Consider the following 18194-nt stretch of genomic DNA (forward strand, 5'->3'; position numbering starts at 1 on the left):
GAATTATAGATACAGAACTCCTCTATGCACTCGATATGTCCGATTTTAAAATAGCTTTTCGGTGAAAGCACATTTTGCAATATTCTCAGTAGATAGCCCGGCATCACAGGGCTAGCTATTTAGACACCCAGCAAGTTTAGCACTCACCAAAGTCAGATTTACTATAAGAAAAATGTTATTACCTTTGCTGTTCTTCATCAGAATGCACTCCCAGGACTTCTACTTCAATAACAAATGTTGGTTTGGTTCAAAATAATCCATAGTTATATCCAAACAGCGGCGTTTTGTTCGTGCGTTCAAGACACTATCCGAAAGGGTAAATAAGGGTTACGAGCATGGCGCAATTCGTGACCAAAAAAATCTAAATATTCCATTATCGTACTTCGAAGCATGTCAACCGCTGTTTAAAATCAATTTTTATGCCATTTTTCTCATAAAAAAGCGATAATATTCCGACCGGGAATCTGCGTTTAGGTAAACAGACGAAAGAAAATAAAGCATTCGGTCAATTCGGGCACGCGCCTAAGCCCATAGTACTCTGATCGGCCACTTGCCAAAAGCGATAATGTGTTTCAGCCAGAGGCTGCCTCGATATCGTTCAGCTTTTTCCCGGGCTCTGAGAGCCTATGGGAGCCGTAGGAAGTGTCACGTTAGAGCAAAGATCCTCAGTCTTCAATAAAAAGAGCCAAGATGAAACACAACTTGTCAGACAGGCCACTTCCTGCATGGAATCTTCTCAGGTTTTGGCCTGCCATTTGAGTTCTGTTATACTCACAGACACCATTCAAACAGTTTTAGAAACTTTAGGGTGTTTTCTATCCAAAGCCAATAATTATATGCATATTCTAGTTACTGGGCAGGAGTAGTAACCAGATTAAATCGGGTACGTTTTTTATCCGGCCGTGTCAATACTGCCCCCTAGCCCTAACAGGATATCAGCCTGCTTACTATCACAACACTATATCAGACTGGTTACTATCACAACACTATATCAGCCTGGGTATTACTGTGTCACAACATTATGTCAGCCTGGTTACTACTGTATCACAACACTGTATATGCCTAGTTCATATCACAACACTATATCAGCCTGGTTACTATAGTAACACTATTTCAGCCTGGTTACTATTGTATCACAACACTATATCAGACTGGTTACTATCCCAACACTATATCAGCCTGGTTAATATTGTATCACAAAATTATATCAGCCTGGTTACTATCACAACACTATATCAGCCTGGTTACTATTGTATCACAACACTATATCAGCCTGGTTACTATCACAACACTATATCAGCCTGGTTACTATTGTATCACAACACTATATCAGCCTGGTTGCTATCACAACACTTTATCAGCCTGGTTGCTATCACAACACTATATCATCCTGGTTACTATCACAACACTATATCAGCCTGGTTACTATCACAACACTATATCAGCCTGGTTACTATCACAACACTATATCAGCATGGGTATTACTGTGTCACAACATTACGTCAGCCTGGTTACTACTGTATCTCAACACTATATATTCCTAGTTACTATCACAACACTATATCAGCCTGGTTACTATAGTAACACTATTTCAGCCTGGTTACTATTGTATCACAACACTATATCAGCCTGGTTACTATCACAACACTATATCAGCCTGGTTACTATTGTATCACAACACTATATCAGCCTGGTTACTATCACAACACTATATCAGGCTGGTTACTATCACAACACTATATCAGCCTGGTTACTATCACAACACTATATCAGCCTGGGTATTACTTTGTCACAACATGACGTCAGCCTGGTTACTACTGTATCACATCACTATATATGCCTAGTTACTATCACAACACTATATCAGCCTGGTTACTATAGTAACACTATTTCAGCCTGGTTACTATTGTATCACAACACTATATCAGACTGGTTACTTTCACAACACTATATCAGCCTGGTTACTACTGTATCACAACACTATATATGTCTAGTTACTATCACAACACTATTTCAGCCTGGTTACTATTGTATCACAACATTATATCAGCCTGGTTACTATCACAACACTATATCAGCCTGGTTACTATTGTATCACAGCACTATATCAGCCTGGTTACTATCACAACACTATATCAGCCTGGTTACTATCACAACACTATATCAGCCTGGTTACTATCACAACACTATATCAGCCTGGTTACTATCACAACACTATATCAGCCTGGTTACTATTGTATCACAACATTATATCAGCCTGGTTACTATCACATCACAACATTATATCAGCCTGGTTACTATCACATCACAACATTATATCAGCCTGGTTACTATCACAACACTATATCAGCCTGGTTACTATCACAACACTATATCACCCTGGTTACTATCACAACACTATATCAGCCTGGTTACTATCACAACACTATATCAGCCTGGTTACTATCACAACACTGAATCAGCCTGGTTACTATCACAACACTATATCAGCCTGGTTACTATCACAACACTATATCAGACTGGTTACTATCACAACACTATATCAGCCTGGTTACTATCACAACACTATATCAGCCTGGGTATTACTGTGTCACAACATTATGTCAGCCTGGTTACTACTGTATCACAACACTATATCAACCTGGTTACTATCACAACACTATATCAGCCTGGTTAGTACTGTATCACAACACTATATATGCCTAGTTACTATCACAACACTATATCAGCCTGGTTACTACTGTATCACAACACTAAATCAGTCTTGTTTCTACTGTATCACAACACTATATCAGCCTGGTTACTACTGTTTTGCAACACTATGTCAGCTTCGTTACTATATCAACACTATATCAGCCTGGTTATTACTGTATCACAGCACTATATCAGCTTCTTTACTACAATAACACTATATCAGCCTGGTACAACATCGACCCTGTTAGTATCCCACAACAATAACATATATTTTTACAGAATCCAGAAGTAGTAGCAGCTGGGGATGAAGCTGCTCCACTGGGACGGGCAGCCTGGAAAAGCGCTATGTTAGTGTCCCACAACAACAACATTTTCCAATCATTTCTGAACATAGAGAACATATATTGTACATCCTAATGGGCTCACCTGGAGCAGGTGTGGTTGAGCGAGAAGGTTGGACCTGTTGAGAAACAGAGGCTTTTGGTTCCACAGCAGGCACCACTGATTCTTTAGGCTGCCCAGGTTGATCTGGTTCCTGTGGCTGCCCAGGCTGATCTGGTTCCTCTGGCTGCCCAGGTTGATCTGGTTCCCCTGGCTGCCCAGGCTGATCTGGTTCCCCTGGCTGCCCAGGCTGATCTGGTTCCCCTGGCTGCCCAGGCTGATCTGGTTCCTCTGGCTGCCCAGGTTGATCTGGTTCCCCTGGCTGCCCAGGTTGATCTGGTTCCCCTGGCTGCATAGGCTGATCTGGTTCCCCTTGCTGCTCAGGTTGATCTGGTTCCTCTGGCTGCCCAGGCTGATCTGGTCCCCCCCGCTGCCCAGGCTGATATGGTTCCTCTGGCTGCCCAGGCTCATCTGGCTCCATACGGGGGGCCTGCACCATTATAGGGGAGTTTGTCACCATAGGGGGTATTACAACTCGAAAAGGGAGGCCAGGTAACCCTGGAGGCCCCAGTGGGCCGATGGGTCCTACCAGCCCACGAGGTCCCTCTGTTCCTGAGGATCCATCTTGGCCTCTCGCCCCCTGAGGGCCTTGGGCTCCCTGAGGACCAGCCTGTCCATCTCTGCCCACCAGGCCCTGAGCTCCAGGTTCTCCCTTCTCCCCTGAGGTCCCAAGCCGACCCCCAGAACCCCTGTAGCCTTTAGGACCGAGGCTTCCCAGGGCCCCTGGGTGCCCCTTCAGCCCTGCCACCCCTGGGGGGCCATCAGAACCCTTCTCTCCTTTAGGGCCCTGCAGCCCCGCCACCCCCTTGTCCCCTCGCTCCCCCTTCTGACCCTGCTGGCCTATGGGCCCCTGAAGTCCCTTGTCGCCTCTGGCCCCCCTTGGTCCCGGAGGACCTGAAACACAGGAGGGGAACATTCTATTACACACATATACAGTATATCACAAAAGTGAGTACACCCCTCATATTTCTGTAAATATTTGATTATATCTGAAGAAATGAAGAAATTACACTTTGCTACAATGTAAAGTAGTGAGTGTACAGCTTGTATAACAGTGTAAATGTGCTGTCCCCTCAAAATAAAACAACACACAGCCATTAACAGGAAGCCATTGTAGAGTGGCTAGTACTGGAGTAATATGATCAACTGGCAACAAAAGTGAGTACACCCCTAAGTGAAAATATCCAAATTGGGCCCAAAGTGTCAATATTTTGTGTGGCCACCATCATTTTCCAGCACTGCCTTAACCCTCTTGGGCATGGAGTTCACCAGAGCTTCACAGGTTGCCACTGGAGTCCTCTTCCACTCCTCCATGACGACATCACGGAGCTGGTGGATGTTAGAGACCTTGCACTCCTCCACCTTCCGTTTGACGATGCCCCACAGATGCTCAATAGGGTTTAGGTCTGGAGACATGCTTGGCCAGTCCATCACCTTTACCCTCAGCTTCTTTAGCAAGGCAGTGGTCGTCTTGGAGGTGTGTTTGGGGTCGTTATCATGTTGGAATACTGCCCTGCGGCCCAGTCTCCAAAGGGAGGGGATCATGCTCTGCTTCAGTATGTCACAGTACATGTTGGCATTCATGGTTCCCTCAATGAACTGTAGCTCCATGACACTCCCACCACCATGCTTGACTGTAGCCAAGACACACTTATCTTTGTACTCCGTACTCATACGTCTATTTCCCAAAGACAACCTCTGGATATGACGCTGAGCACGTGCACTCAACTTCTTTGGTCGACCTTGGCGAGGCCTGTTCTGAGTGGAACCTGTCCTGCTAAACCACTGTATGGTCTTGGCCACCGTGCTGCAGCTCAGTTTCAGGGTCTTGGCATTCTTCTTATAGCCCAGGCCATCTTTATGTAGAGCAACAATTCTTTTTTTCAGATCCTCAGAGAGTTCTTTGCTATGAGGTGCCATGTTGAACTTCCAGTGACCAGTCAGTATGAGGGAGTGTGAGAGCGATGACACCAAATTTAACACACCTGCTCCCCATTCACACCTGAGACCTTGTAACACTAACGAGTCACATGACACCGGGGAGGGAAAATGGCTAATTGGGCCCAATTTGGATATTTTCACTTAGGGGTGTACTCTTGTTGCCAGCGGTTTCGACATTAATGGCTTTGTGTTGAGTTATTTTGAGGGGACAACAAATTTACACTGTTATACAAGCTGTACACTCACTACTTTACATTGTAGCAAAGTGTCATTTATTCAGTGTTGTCACATGAAAAGATATACTCAAATATTTACAAAAATGTGAGGGGTGTACTCACTTTTGTGATATATATATATATATATATATATATATATATATATATATATATATATATATATATATATATATATATATATATATATATAAAATGTGGCAGACCAGGGGGTTGGGTCAAAGCGTTTACGCAGATCAGACACGGACAGAGTAGGATTAGCTCAGTTTCAAAGGTGTTTATTAAAATAATAGTCCAAAAGAAAAGGTCCAGCAGTTGGAACCATCACCTCGACGAGTCTCCCCCTGGTGGCTGACCTGCTGTACACCCCCCCCCCCCCCCCCCCCGTCATCAGTGCAACGTATGTCTCCCTTCTCCATAGGGCATCCGCGTTTCCATGCTTCACCCCTGACCTGTGCACAACAGAAAAATAAGCATTGAAGGGACAAGAACCACCTGGTGACCCGATTGTTTGAGTCCTTTCCCCTGGTCTTCCAAACCAGGAGAGCATGGTCCGTGACCAGGGTGAAGTGGGTACCTAACAGATAATACTTGAGAGTGTCAAGCGCCCACTTCACCGCTAGACACTCTTTCTCAACAATAGAGTACTTTTCTTCTCAATGAACCAGCTTTCTTCTGATGTACATGATGGGGTGCTCCTCCCAATCGTGTATCTGGGACAGAACGACCCCTAGTCCCATATCACATGCATCCGTCTGGACCAACATCGGCACCTGGAAATCGGGCGTTACGAGAATCGGATGGGAGCACAGCGCTTCCTTCAGACGTCTGAATGCTGCTTCTGTCTCGTCCGTCCATTTCACTGTTTTCAGGAGGCGGGCCCTGGTTAGATCAGTGAGAGGGGAAGCTAAAGCTGCAAAGTTGGGGATAAACCGGCTATAGTATCCTGCCAGTCCCAGGAAGGACTTGATCTGTGTCTTGGTGTGTGGAACGGGCCAGTCACGTACCGCATGAACCTTCCTCTCCTGGGGCTTGACGTTCCCCTGTCCGATCAAATAACCAAGGTACTCCACCTCCACAAACACTAGTTTGCATTTTTTGGGGTTCGCAGTCATCCCGGCTTGTCTGAGTGCGTCCAGCACCGTCTGGAGGCACATCAGGTGCTCTTCCCAACCTTGGCTGTGGATGATGATATCATCCAGATATGCTGCTGCGTACTGCTGGTGTGGTCGAAGTACTTTGTTCATCAGTCGCTGGAATGTGGGCGGGGCTCCGTGGAGTCCAAACGGGAGCACCCGGTACTGATACAACCCGTCTGGTGTCGAAAACTCCATCTTCTACCGGGAGGAGGCTGCCAACGGTACCTGCCAATATCCTTTGGTCAGGTCAAGGGTACTGATGTACTGGGCCTTTCCCAATCGGTCGATGAGCTTGTCCACCCTCGGCATGGGGTAGGCGTTGAACAAGCTTATGTCGTTCACACCCCGGAAATCATTACAGAAGCGCAGGCTACCATCCGGTTTGGGCACCAACACAATGGGGCTGCACCATGCACTGTGAGACTCTTCAATGACCCCCATCCTCAGCATAGCCTCCTCTTCCTGTTTCCAATATGGCCTCTTTCGTACCGTTTCCCCTGGCCGGGTACGGATGTGGTGTTCAATGAGGGTTGTGCGGCCCGGCTTCTCGGAGAACACTGCTGTGTTCCCGATCGATGAGCTCCCTGAACTCTTGCTTCTGGGCTGGGTCGAGGTCCTCATTGCTTGGCACCACCACTGGTACCGTTGGCATCCTGGGTCCCGACCATAACACGGCCAAGGCTGTCCTCTCGTGCCACTTCTTCAACAGGTTCACGTGGTAAATCTGTTGGGGTTTCTGTCTCCCCAGCTGCCGTATGCGGTAATTAACAGGTCCCAGCTTCTCGATCACCTCGTATGGCCCGTGCCATGTTGCCAGGAACTTACTGTCGGTCGTGGGGATTAAGACCAACACCCTGTCTCCCACGTAGAATTCTCGGGGGTGGGCTCCCCGATTTTAAACCTGGGCTTGGGCACGTTGGGCCTTCTCCATATGTTCCCTCACGACTGGCCATATGGCTGTCATCCGCTCCCTCATCGTCTCCACGTTCTCTACCACGCTGCGTAAGGGGGTCGTTTGGGCTTTGGCGAGGTCCAGTAGGCCTTGTGGCCTCCTCCCGTAGAGGAGTTCGAAAGGGGAAAACCCAGTGGAGGACTGGGGTACTTCTCGGATTGAGAACATTAGGTGGGGTAGTAGCTGGTCCCAGTTCTTCCCGTCCTGCTCGATGACCTTCCGCAGCATTTGTTTGAGCGTTTTATTTAACCGCTCGATGTGCCCATCCATCTGCGGGTGGAAAACGGAGGTCCAGATCTACTTGATCTGCAGGAGGGCACACAAATCTTTCATTAGGCGGGACATAAACTCTGTAACTTGGTCTGTCAGGATCTCGTTCGGGATGCCCACCCGGCTAAAGAGGTGGAACAGCTCCTGGGCGATTCCCTTGGATACTGCCGCCCGTAGGTGAATGGCCTCGGGATACCGGGTGGCATAGTCCACTATTACCAGGATGTACTGGTGTCCTCGTGCTGTTTTTACCAGGGGTCCCACTATGTCCATGGCGATGAGTTCAAAGGGCACCTCGATGATCGATGGAAGTGTGCCTTTGGGGCAGTCATTTGATACTTCGGGCAGCTGCGACAGTAATCTTCCATGGCCCTCTTCATCTCGGGTCAGTGAAACCGGCGGCGATCTGTTCCCGGGTCTTGTCCATTCCCAGGTGCGCCCCCAATAGGTGGGCCAGCTGAAGAACGGTTCCCACGTACCGTCTGGGCAGAAACAATACCTCTCGAAGTTCCCCCTGTTGGTGCGACACCTGATACAAAAGGTTATTCTTGATTTGGAAATGGGGGAATTACCAGTCATTCACCCCGCAAGTAGCTGTCCATCCACCGCTATCACTTGGGCTGCAGCGGCTTTCAAGTTAGGATCCTCCCACTGGGCCGTCCCGAATTGTCCCATTTGGCCCCCAGGGGATGTCTCGACTGGCCCCTCGAAATCGAGGAGGGGGAGGCTGGGCTCTTCTTCCCGTGGTTCCCCAAGGGGGTCAAGTTCCGGCACCCCCTCCGACTCTGACTCCAGACACATAGATACAGGTTGATCAACCATTTGCTTCCGGGCCGCATAGGTGATGGGTCGTCCACGCTCTTGTCTTCGGCCGGCTCGTACCTTCTTCCTCAGCTCGTGCCCCCACAGGGCCACGAACAGAGGACAATCTCGTCCCACTAGGAGAGGTACAAAACTCTGATACTGCACCCACCATCATCTGGCAGTTCCCTTGTGGCGTCACGATGTTGGCCCATATGGTTGGATACCGCTTTGTGTCCCTGTGAACACAGGAAATGGACATCTTCCTACCACGTTCAGTATCCTGGTTCAACGGGTCACCGACTCAGCCCGGCTTCCACTCAGCAGGGCCTGAGTGTTCTGATGCATCTCCACTGCTTCCAGGAGACCCTCCAAGGTCTGGGGAGTGCATAGACTTGCTGCCCTCTTCATGTCGTGGGGTAGTGCCCGTAGGACGTGATCCAGGACCACTTTGTCTAGGATGGAGAGGGTGGATACGTCGGTTAGGAGCCATCCCCTGGTGACGCGCAGTAGGTTGCTCATCTGGGCTCGGGGGGATGCGTCGGCTACGAACCTTCAGTCATGGAATAGTTGAGCCCGATGGGCCAGGCTGTACCCGTAGTGGCTGAGTATCTCCCGTTTGAGTCCGTCATAGTTAGCCGCCTGTTCATCGTTCAGGTCCCAATACGCCTTTTGGGCAGTCCCACTTCTGCCCACTTCTGCCATCCTTCCCGTAGAGCTGTCCGTTCAAACGTACAGAGGTAGGTTTCGATGTCTTCATCTTCTGTTAGCTTGATTAACCTGTTAGGGCTAGGGGGCAGCATTGACACGGCTGGATAAAAAACATACCCGATTTAATCTGGTTACCACTCCTACTCAGTAACTAGAATATGCATATACTTATTACATATGGATAGAAAACACCCTAAATTTTCTAAAACTGTTTGAATGGTGTCTGTGAGTATAACAGAACTCAAATGGCAGGTCAAAACCTGAGAGATTCCTTTACAGGAAGTGGCCTGTCTGACCATTTCTGGAACTTCTTTGCCATCTCTATCATTTACTAAGGATCTCTGCTCTAACGTGACACTTCCCACGTCGTCCATAGGCTCTCAGAGCCCGGGAAAAAAGAGAATGTCGTCATTCCAGCCCCAGGCTGAAACACATTATCGCCTTTCTCAAGTGGCCCATCAAGAGACACTAGCTTATGCGCGTGACCCCGACCGCCCCCGCCTTTGGGATTTTTTCCTCTGTTTGCCGAAAAGGAGATTCCCTGTCGGAATTTTATCGCTTTTCTACGAGAAAAATGACGTAAAAATTGATTTTAAACAGCGGTTGACATGCTTCGACGTACGGCAATTGAATACTTTGAATTTTATTGTCAGGAATTGCGCCAAGCGCGCGACACTTCTTTACTATTTCGGATAGTGTCTGGAACGCACGAACAAAACGCCGCTATTCGGATATAACGATGGATTATTTTGGACCAAACCAACATTTGTTATTGAAGTAGACGTCCTGGGTGTGCATTCTGACGAAGACAACAAAAGGTAATGACATTTTTATAATAGTAAATATGATTATGGTGAGTGCTAAACTTGCCAGGTGTCTAAATAGCGAGCCCGTGATGCCTGGGTTATGTACTTAGAATATTGCAAAATGTGCTTTCACCAAAAAGCTATTTTAAAATCGGACATATCGAGTGCATAGAGGAGGTCTGTATCTATAATTCTTAAAATAATTGTTATGCTTTTTGTGAACGTTTATCGTGAGTAATTTAGTAAAATGTTAGCGAATTCCCCGTAAGTTTGCGGGGGGTATGCTAGTTCTGAACGTCACATGCTAATGTAAAAAGCTGGTTTTTGATATAAATATGAACTTGATTGAACAAAACATGCATGTATTGTATAACATAATGTCCTAGGGTTGTCATCTGATGAAGATCATCAAAGGTGAGTGCTGCATTTAGCTGTCTTCTGGGTTTTGGTGACATTATATGCTGGCTTGAAAAATGGGTGTCTGATTATTTCTGGCTTGGTACTCTGCTGACATAATCTAATGTTTTGCTTTCGTTGTAAAGCCTTTTTGAAATCGGACAGTGTGGTTAGATTAACGAGAGTCTTATCTTTAAATGGCTGTAAAATAGTCATATGTTTGAGAAATTGAAGTAATAGGATTTTGAAGATTTTGAAAATCGCGCCACAGGCTGGCAGTGGCTGTTACGTAGGTGGGACGAATTCGTCCCGCCGGTCCCATAGAGGTTAAAAACTTGTTTGGATGTAATTCAGCAGACGCTCCTCCTTGTAGTTTCCTGATTTCCTCATTGAGGTGGACGTTTTGTAGCCGCTGTTCCTCCAGCGTTCGTTCCTGAACCGCCTGTTGGGCTTGTTGGACCCGGATGAACTGAGCTATCAACTCGTCCATGCTGATGCTGCGTAAACGTCAACCCTGATCTGACCACGATTTCAGAATGCCCGCATTCCCACCACTTGTGGCAGACCAGGGGGTTGGGTCAAAACATTTACACTGATCATACATGGACAAAGTAGGATTAGCTCAGTTTCAAAGGTGTTTATTAAAATAATAGTCCAAAAGAAAATAATAGGTCTCCCCCAAGAGACCCTCCCCGGGATACCGTCTTCTGAGCTCTGGGTCTTGCTGTATCCTGTGGGGATCAAAAACTGAACTCCCTCCTGTTACCTCTGGTACCGTCCTCAACTATACGGGAGTCCTTTCGTCCCCCAGTCTCTCTCCTGTGTGCTGCCCTTCAGGCAGCTTTATGGGACTTGTACAGCTGGTGAGCAATCAGCCCCTGATTACTCACCAATCCCCAATCAGCCCCAATTAGTCCTGTCCGGAGAGCCCGTCGAGACCTGGCACGTCCAGCAGATGGAGCCATCGCCTCTTGATGTATACTCCGTCTGTCACCAGGCCTCGACGAGTCTCACCCTGGTGGCTGACCTGCTGTATGCCACAATATATACAATACCAGTCAAAGGTTTGGACACAACTACTCATTCAAGGATTTTTCTTTATTTGTATTATTTTCTACATTGTAGAATAATAGTGAAGACACCAAAACTATGAAATAACACATATTGAATCATTTAGTAGTCAAAAAGTTTTAAACAAATCAAAATATATTTTATCTTTGAGATTCTTCAAAGTAGCCACCCTTTGCCTTGATGACAGCTTTGCACACTATTGGCATTCTCTCTACCAGCTTCACAAGGTTGTCACCTGGAATGCTTTTCCAATAGTCTTTCCCACATATGCTGAGCACTTGTTGGCTGCTTTTCCTTCACTCTGCGGTCCAACTCATCCCAACCCATCTCAATTGGGTTGCGATCGGGTGATTGTGGAGGCCAGGTTATCTGATGCAGCACTCCATCACTCTCCTTCTTGGTCAAATAGCCCTTACATAGCCTGGATGTGTGTTTTGGGTCATTGTCCTGTTGAAAAACAAATGATAGTCCAACTAAGCGCAAACCAGATGGGATGGCGTATCGCTGCAGAATGCTGTGGTAGCCAAGCTGGTTAAGTGTGCCTTGAATTCTAAATAAATCACAGACAGTGTGATCAGCAAAGCACCCCCACACCATCACACTTCCTCCTCCATGCTTCACAATTGGAACCACACATGCGAAGATCATCCATTCGCCTACTCTGCGTCTCACAAAGACACGGTGTTTGGAACCAAAAATCTCAAATTTGGTCTGAATGAACAGATTTCCACCGCTCTAATGTCCATTGCTCGTGTTTATTGGCCCAAGCAAGTCTCTTCTTCTTTTTGGTGTCCTTTACAATAATACAACTGATTGGCTCAAATCCATTAAGAAGGAATAAATTCCACAAATGAACTTTTAACAAGGCACAGCTGTTATTTGAAATGCATTCCAGGTGACTACCTCATGCAGCTGGTTTAAAGAATGCCAAGAGCATGCAAATCTGTCATCAAGGAAACTTTGAGTTATTTTTATTAACCTTTATTTAACTAGGCAAGTCAGTTAAGAACAAATTCTTATTTTCAATGACAGCCTAGGAACAGTGGGTTAACTGCCTTGCTCAGGGGCAGAACAACAGATTTGTGCCTTGTCAGCTCAGGGATTTGATCTTGCAACCTTTCGGTTACTAGTCCAACACTCTAACCACTAGGCTACGCTGCCACCTCCAATATAAAATTGATTTTGATTTTGATTTGTTTAACACTTTTTTGGTTACTATATGATTCCGTATGTGTTATTTCATAGTTGTGATGTCTTCACTATTATTCTACAACGTAGAAAATAGTAAGAATAAAGAAAACCCTTGAAGGAGTAGGTGTGTCCAAACTTTTGACTGGTACTGTATATGAACTTGTAGGGTGGTGAAGATGGTGATGATTACTATAGTAGTATTATATAATACTATTATTATATGTATAGTATTCTATATATTACCCTGTAGGATGGTGAAGTTGGTGATGATTACTATAGTAGTATTATATAATACTATTATTATATGTATAGTATTCTGTATGTAACCCTGTAGGAGGGTGAAGTTGGTGATGATTACTATAGTTGTATTCTATATAATATTATAATTATATGTATAGTATACTATATATTATCCTGTAGGTTGGTGAAGTTGGTGATGATTACGATAGTATTATTATATATAATAGTATTATTATATTATAATATACTATTCGTTACCCTATCGGACAGTGAAGTTGGTGATGATTATTATAGTTGTATTATATACTGTATAATAGTAGTAATAAATGTATAGTATACGATATATTACCCTGTAGGATGGTAAAGTTGCTGATAACTACTATAGTATTATTGAATTTAATAGTATTGTCATCTGTATAGTATGCTATCTATTACCCTGTAGGATGGTGAAGTTGCTGATGAGTTGGGATTGTTTTCTGTCCACCATCTTCATCTCCTCCATAAAGACCGACAGGTTGTTGATCTCCCTGTCCAGCCTGTCCGTCAGCTCATCCTGCTGGGCTCGGAGCTCCAGCCCGGCCCCTTGGACCTCCGCTACACTACCATTCAGCCCCAACAGCAGGTCAGAGTGGTGAGTCACCGTCTCAGCACAGGTGCGCAGGCTGTTCAGTTCAGAGCTGATTATTCCCAGGAGCTGATTGGCAAAGCTGAAGTTCCCCGTTACGCGGTTGATGTCCCCCTCGTGGCTGTCGAGGCGTGCCTCCATCTCGTCAAAGCGTGAGGAGGTGGTGTTTTCGTGGTCTTTCTGCTGGTCCTCGAAGAGGCGCAGGCTCTGCTTGTGTCCCTCAGTCAGGAAGGAGGTGTTCTTGATCTGATTGATCAGAGTGTTCAGCTGCAGACCCATGTCCTCCAGCACCTCCCCATTGGACTGAGCCAAGGCCGAGTTATTGGCTGTCAACACCTGCAGGTTCTGGACCTTCTCTCTCAACCAATCAGTGTCCGCCTGGGTCTGTCTGGCTGTCTGCTGCAGGCCCTGTAAATAATAATAATAATCATCGTCATCATTATAAACATCATCATTAGTATTATAATAACACTAATCCTAATGACTACAGTGTGGTGTGGTGTGGTCAGGGTTAGGAGTGGTATCTCAATCCCACATGAAAGTTGTTCTTCAGTCTCTGCACGGCCTGTCCTGCATCCTCCACACTGCGCTGCAGGGCACTGAGTAGACGGCCCCGCTGAGCCTGTGTCCTGTTCAGACTACTGATATCCACCTGGAAAACATAGTTATATATCATTAGGGGCACTTTGATTGAAGCTATATATTAATAGTAGGCTTTGACTGAAGCTATATTTTAATAGTAGGCATTGATTGATGCTCAATGTTAAATTAAAACCATAATATCTAAGCAAAAATGTGACCCGATTCAGAAAACTAGGCGTATGTCGTAAGTCACGACTTCACAGGAGAGCCGTTTGAACGTAAAAAATATATTTTCATCAAAATGCATTTTTTGGCAGAAATGCCTTCTCGAACATGTGAACTTTCATGTCCCTTAATATCAAACTTGAATGCTATCTGTAAATACAAATAAAATTGTTAAAATACAAGCCTAGTTGGTTTACCCACAGAAAGAGTGAGCAACCTTCCCATTAGCCACGATTGGCTGAGATAATGAGTGGGCTGGACATGCCGGGAGATGAGTTTGGATTAGTCTGCCATATAGCAGGCTTCTGTCTATTGGAGCTGGTCAGTATGTCTAGGTAATTGTGTCGAACGCGGCTTTAAAAAAAAAATGTGCGTAGTAAATCTGCATAAACCTAATATCAAGTTTCAAGTGTACTGTTTACTAGCTAACTTTAGCTGGCTGGCTCGCTAGCTAACGTTATGTGTATGATCTTGTTGTTCGTATCTCAGACACATTTGCTTGACTAGTTATAGCCATATAACATGGTTGGTTAGCTACCTCCAGATTCATGCAGGGTAGTAACGTCATGAGTTTATGGTCCATTGTTTAGCTAGCTAGCTACATGTCATAACAAAAGACTCCACTCTAATTTTGACAGTATTTTCATTTCAAGTTAAAGTGTACAGTTAGCTAACGTTAGCTGGCTGGCTCGCTAACTAACGTTACGTCATGCGTTGGGATTCATTGTTTCCCTAGCTAGCTAACTCGCTACATTTCTTATCGTCTTAGTGTACCAGAGCGCAGAATAACTGATGCATTTGAACGTTCAACACACGTTGAATATGTCTGGTGTCAGTAAACATCGGCAACAAAGCGTAATTCAATTGTTGCCAGCAGCACAGTTAGTTACCAACGCTCTGGATATCATGAAAGCAGCCTAACCAGCTCTGCTAGGGGGAGTAAAATAGTCTGAGTGGGGTGTTCTCTCATTATGTGTCAGGACGTAGCTAGCCAATGTTAGCCAGTTGGGTGTTTGACTGTAGTTGTGAGGTTAGAGCTTTCGGAACAACCCTACTCATTAGCCAGAGTGTCCAATGTGCGCTCTGAACGTGAAACCACAGATAGAGCAATGGGGCGAGTAAGGTTCAGTGAGCTGTTCTCTCTCTCTCTCTCTCTCTCTTAGATGTCTGGAAGTTAGTACAGAACGGTTGGATCAACCCTTAAAGAGATGGGTTGGTCTAAGGCTTAAGAGAGTGTGAACAATGCTGAATGGGTGTAGACAACGAAGGGCTCTCCAATAGTTGTACCAAAACATTGAAAGACGTTTTTCTCAAAAGTGAGTTTACAAGTTGATCAACTTTCAAAGCTTAATTACTTTCCCATTGTTTCCTCAAATGCAGTGTATGCTATACCATTTTGTAGTTCTGAGTATCTACTTTTATCCAATGTAAAAAACAGAAATTCAAATGTTGCTACATAAGACTGAATCCAGCTGGTGAGTCACATAAGACACCAATGTCAATGAAAATTCGCAAATCAGCTTGATTGGAGGTACAGAACACACTCCCCGAGAACCATGTACCTGTCATGGATCCCTCTGGAACTTTCATTGCGGACACCTGGCCCTTATTCCCACTGATTGTACTTGTATATATGTGCCCTTTGTTCCCATGTCATTACCGACTTAGCTCAACACCTAGGCTAAGCATTACCGACCTAGCTCAACACCTAGGCTAAGCATTACCAACCTAGCTCAACAACCAAGCTAAGCATTACCGACCTAGCTCAACACCCAAGCTAACCATTACCAACCTAGCTCAATACCCAGGCTAAGCATTACCAACCTAGCTCAATACCTAGGCTAAGCATTACCAACCTAGCTCAATACCTAGGCTAAGCATTACTGACCTAGCTCAACACCCAAGCTAACCATTACCAACCTAGCTCAATACCTAGGCTAAGCATTACCAACCTAGCTCAATACCCAAGCTAAGCATTACCAACCTAGCTCAACACCTAGGCTAAACATTACCAACCTAGCTCAATACCTAGGCTAAGCATTACCGACCTAGCTCAGTACCTAGGCTAAGCATTACCGACCTAGCTGAACAACCAAGCTAAGCATTACCAACCTAGCTCAATACCTAGGCTAAGCATTACCGACCTAGCTCAACACCTAGGCTAAGCATTACCAACCTAGCTCAACACCCAAGCTAAGCATTACCAACCTAGCTCAACAACCAAGCTAACAATTACCAACCTAGCGCAACACCTAGGCTAAGCATTACCGACCTAGCTCAATACCTAGGCTAAGCATTACCAACCTAGCTCAATACCTAGGCTAAGCATTACCGACCTAGCTCAACACCCAAGCTAAGCATTACCAACCTAGCTCAATACCTAGGCTAAGCATTACCGACCTAGCTCAACACCTAGGCTAAGCATTACCAACCTAGCTCAACAACCAAGCTAAGCATTACCAACCTAGCTCAATACCTAGGCTAAGCATTACCGACCTAGCTCAAAACCTAGGCTAAGCATTACCGACCTAGCTCAACACCTAGGCTAAGCATTACCAACCTAGCTCAACAACCAAGCTAAGCATTACCAACCTAGCTCAATACCTAGGCTAAGCATTACCGACCTAGCTCAATACCTAGGCTAAGCATTACCAACCTAGCTCAATACCTTGGCTAAGCATTACCGACCTAGCTCAACACCTAGGCTAAGCATTACCGACCTAGCTCAACACCTAGGCTAAGCATTACCAACCTAGCTCAACAACCAAGCTAAGCATTACCAACCTAGCTCAATACCTAGGCTAAGCATTACCGACCTAGCTCAATACCTAGGCTAAGCATTACCAACCTAGCTCAACACCCAAGCATTAGACTACAGTGACCATTAGACTTGACACCTTTCGGACTGAGTAAGTTTGTTTAAATGTGTAATTTCTCACATTATTAGTGGAGCTGACAATGTTTTAGCAACATTACATTTGATTAAAATCTGTTCATATACACCCACAGGAAGAATGACACTTTCTGACAAGCGAGCACAAGCAAGTCATTTTCATGTTTTCCTGAATTCATAGAATGTTTGTGAAAAATCTATAGCAAGCAATGTGTTTCGACAATTATTAATTGTCTAATCGTGAATGCTGATTGGTTAAAAGCGCATTCCAGCTGGTGTCTATTCCACAAGATACCACCGGCTAAATCTATGACGTTAAAATGCCTATTTACTCTGTTCCATCTGACTGCGCAATCCACTGTCTCATCAGCCCAGGCAGGGAAGTAATAAACTTGAATAGTAAAGCCCTCTTAACTAGCTCAAATAGCCGACCAATCAGCCTGTTACCAACCCTTAGTAAACTTTAGGAAAAAATAGTGTTTGACCAGATACAATGCTATTTCACAGTAAAGAAATTGACAACAGACTCTCAGCACACTTGTAGGTAAGGACACTCAACAAGGACAGCACTTACACAAATGACTGATGATTGGCTGAGAGAAATTGATGATAAAATGATTGTGGAGACTGTCTTGTTAGACTTCAGTGCAGCTTTTGACATTATCCATCATAGTCTGCTGCTGGAAAAAGGTATGTGTTATGGCATCTGTGACATTTTAGTGACGGAGGGCATGGGTAGTGTCATGACGTTGCCCTGTTGGTGAGGTTTATCCCCCCATAAATACCTGGTTGTGAACTATGAAACACGCCCTTCTCTCCACCACTACAAAGCCCCTTGACGAAAGTCAACTTATTTTCCCAATGACGTGAGGACTGCTGTCCATACGTTAAAAAGGCTAATATCAACTACAGAACTAAGCCAACCTCAGCGTGAGTTCTGGTTGCAAATGGTTGAATGACTACAACCTAACGAAATTAACATT

The 18194-nt window shown here is 45.3% G+C and overlaps 1 protein-coding gene across 2 annotated transcripts in view; it reads right to left on the reverse strand.

Annotated features, from left to right (window-relative positions):
- The window catches only part of colec12 (collectin sub-family member 12), a 130439-nt gene that overhangs the window by 26639 nt on the left and 85606 nt on the right, over positions 1-18194 (reverse strand). Inside the window, exons 6-8 of one of the 2 annotated variants that reach the window (XM_045694577.2) lie at positions 14047-14163; positions 13322-13919; positions 3121-4029 (exon numbers count right to left, since the gene is read on the reverse strand). In XM_045694577.2, coding sequence (XP_045550533.2) covers positions 3121-4029; positions 13322-13919; positions 14047-14163 — 1624 coding nt within the window. The remainder of the gene's footprint in view (positions 1-3120; positions 4030-13321; positions 13920-14046; positions 14164-18194) is intronic. The other variant, XM_045694579.2, reaches the window with a different exon arrangement.

This window comes from Salmo salar, chromosome 14, assembly GCF_965601325.2.
Source record: "Salmo salar chromosome 14, fSalSal1, whole genome shotgun sequence".
In the NCBI taxonomy this organism is placed as follows: domain Eukaryota; kingdom Metazoa; phylum Chordata; class Actinopteri; order Salmoniformes; family Salmonidae; genus Salmo; species Salmo salar.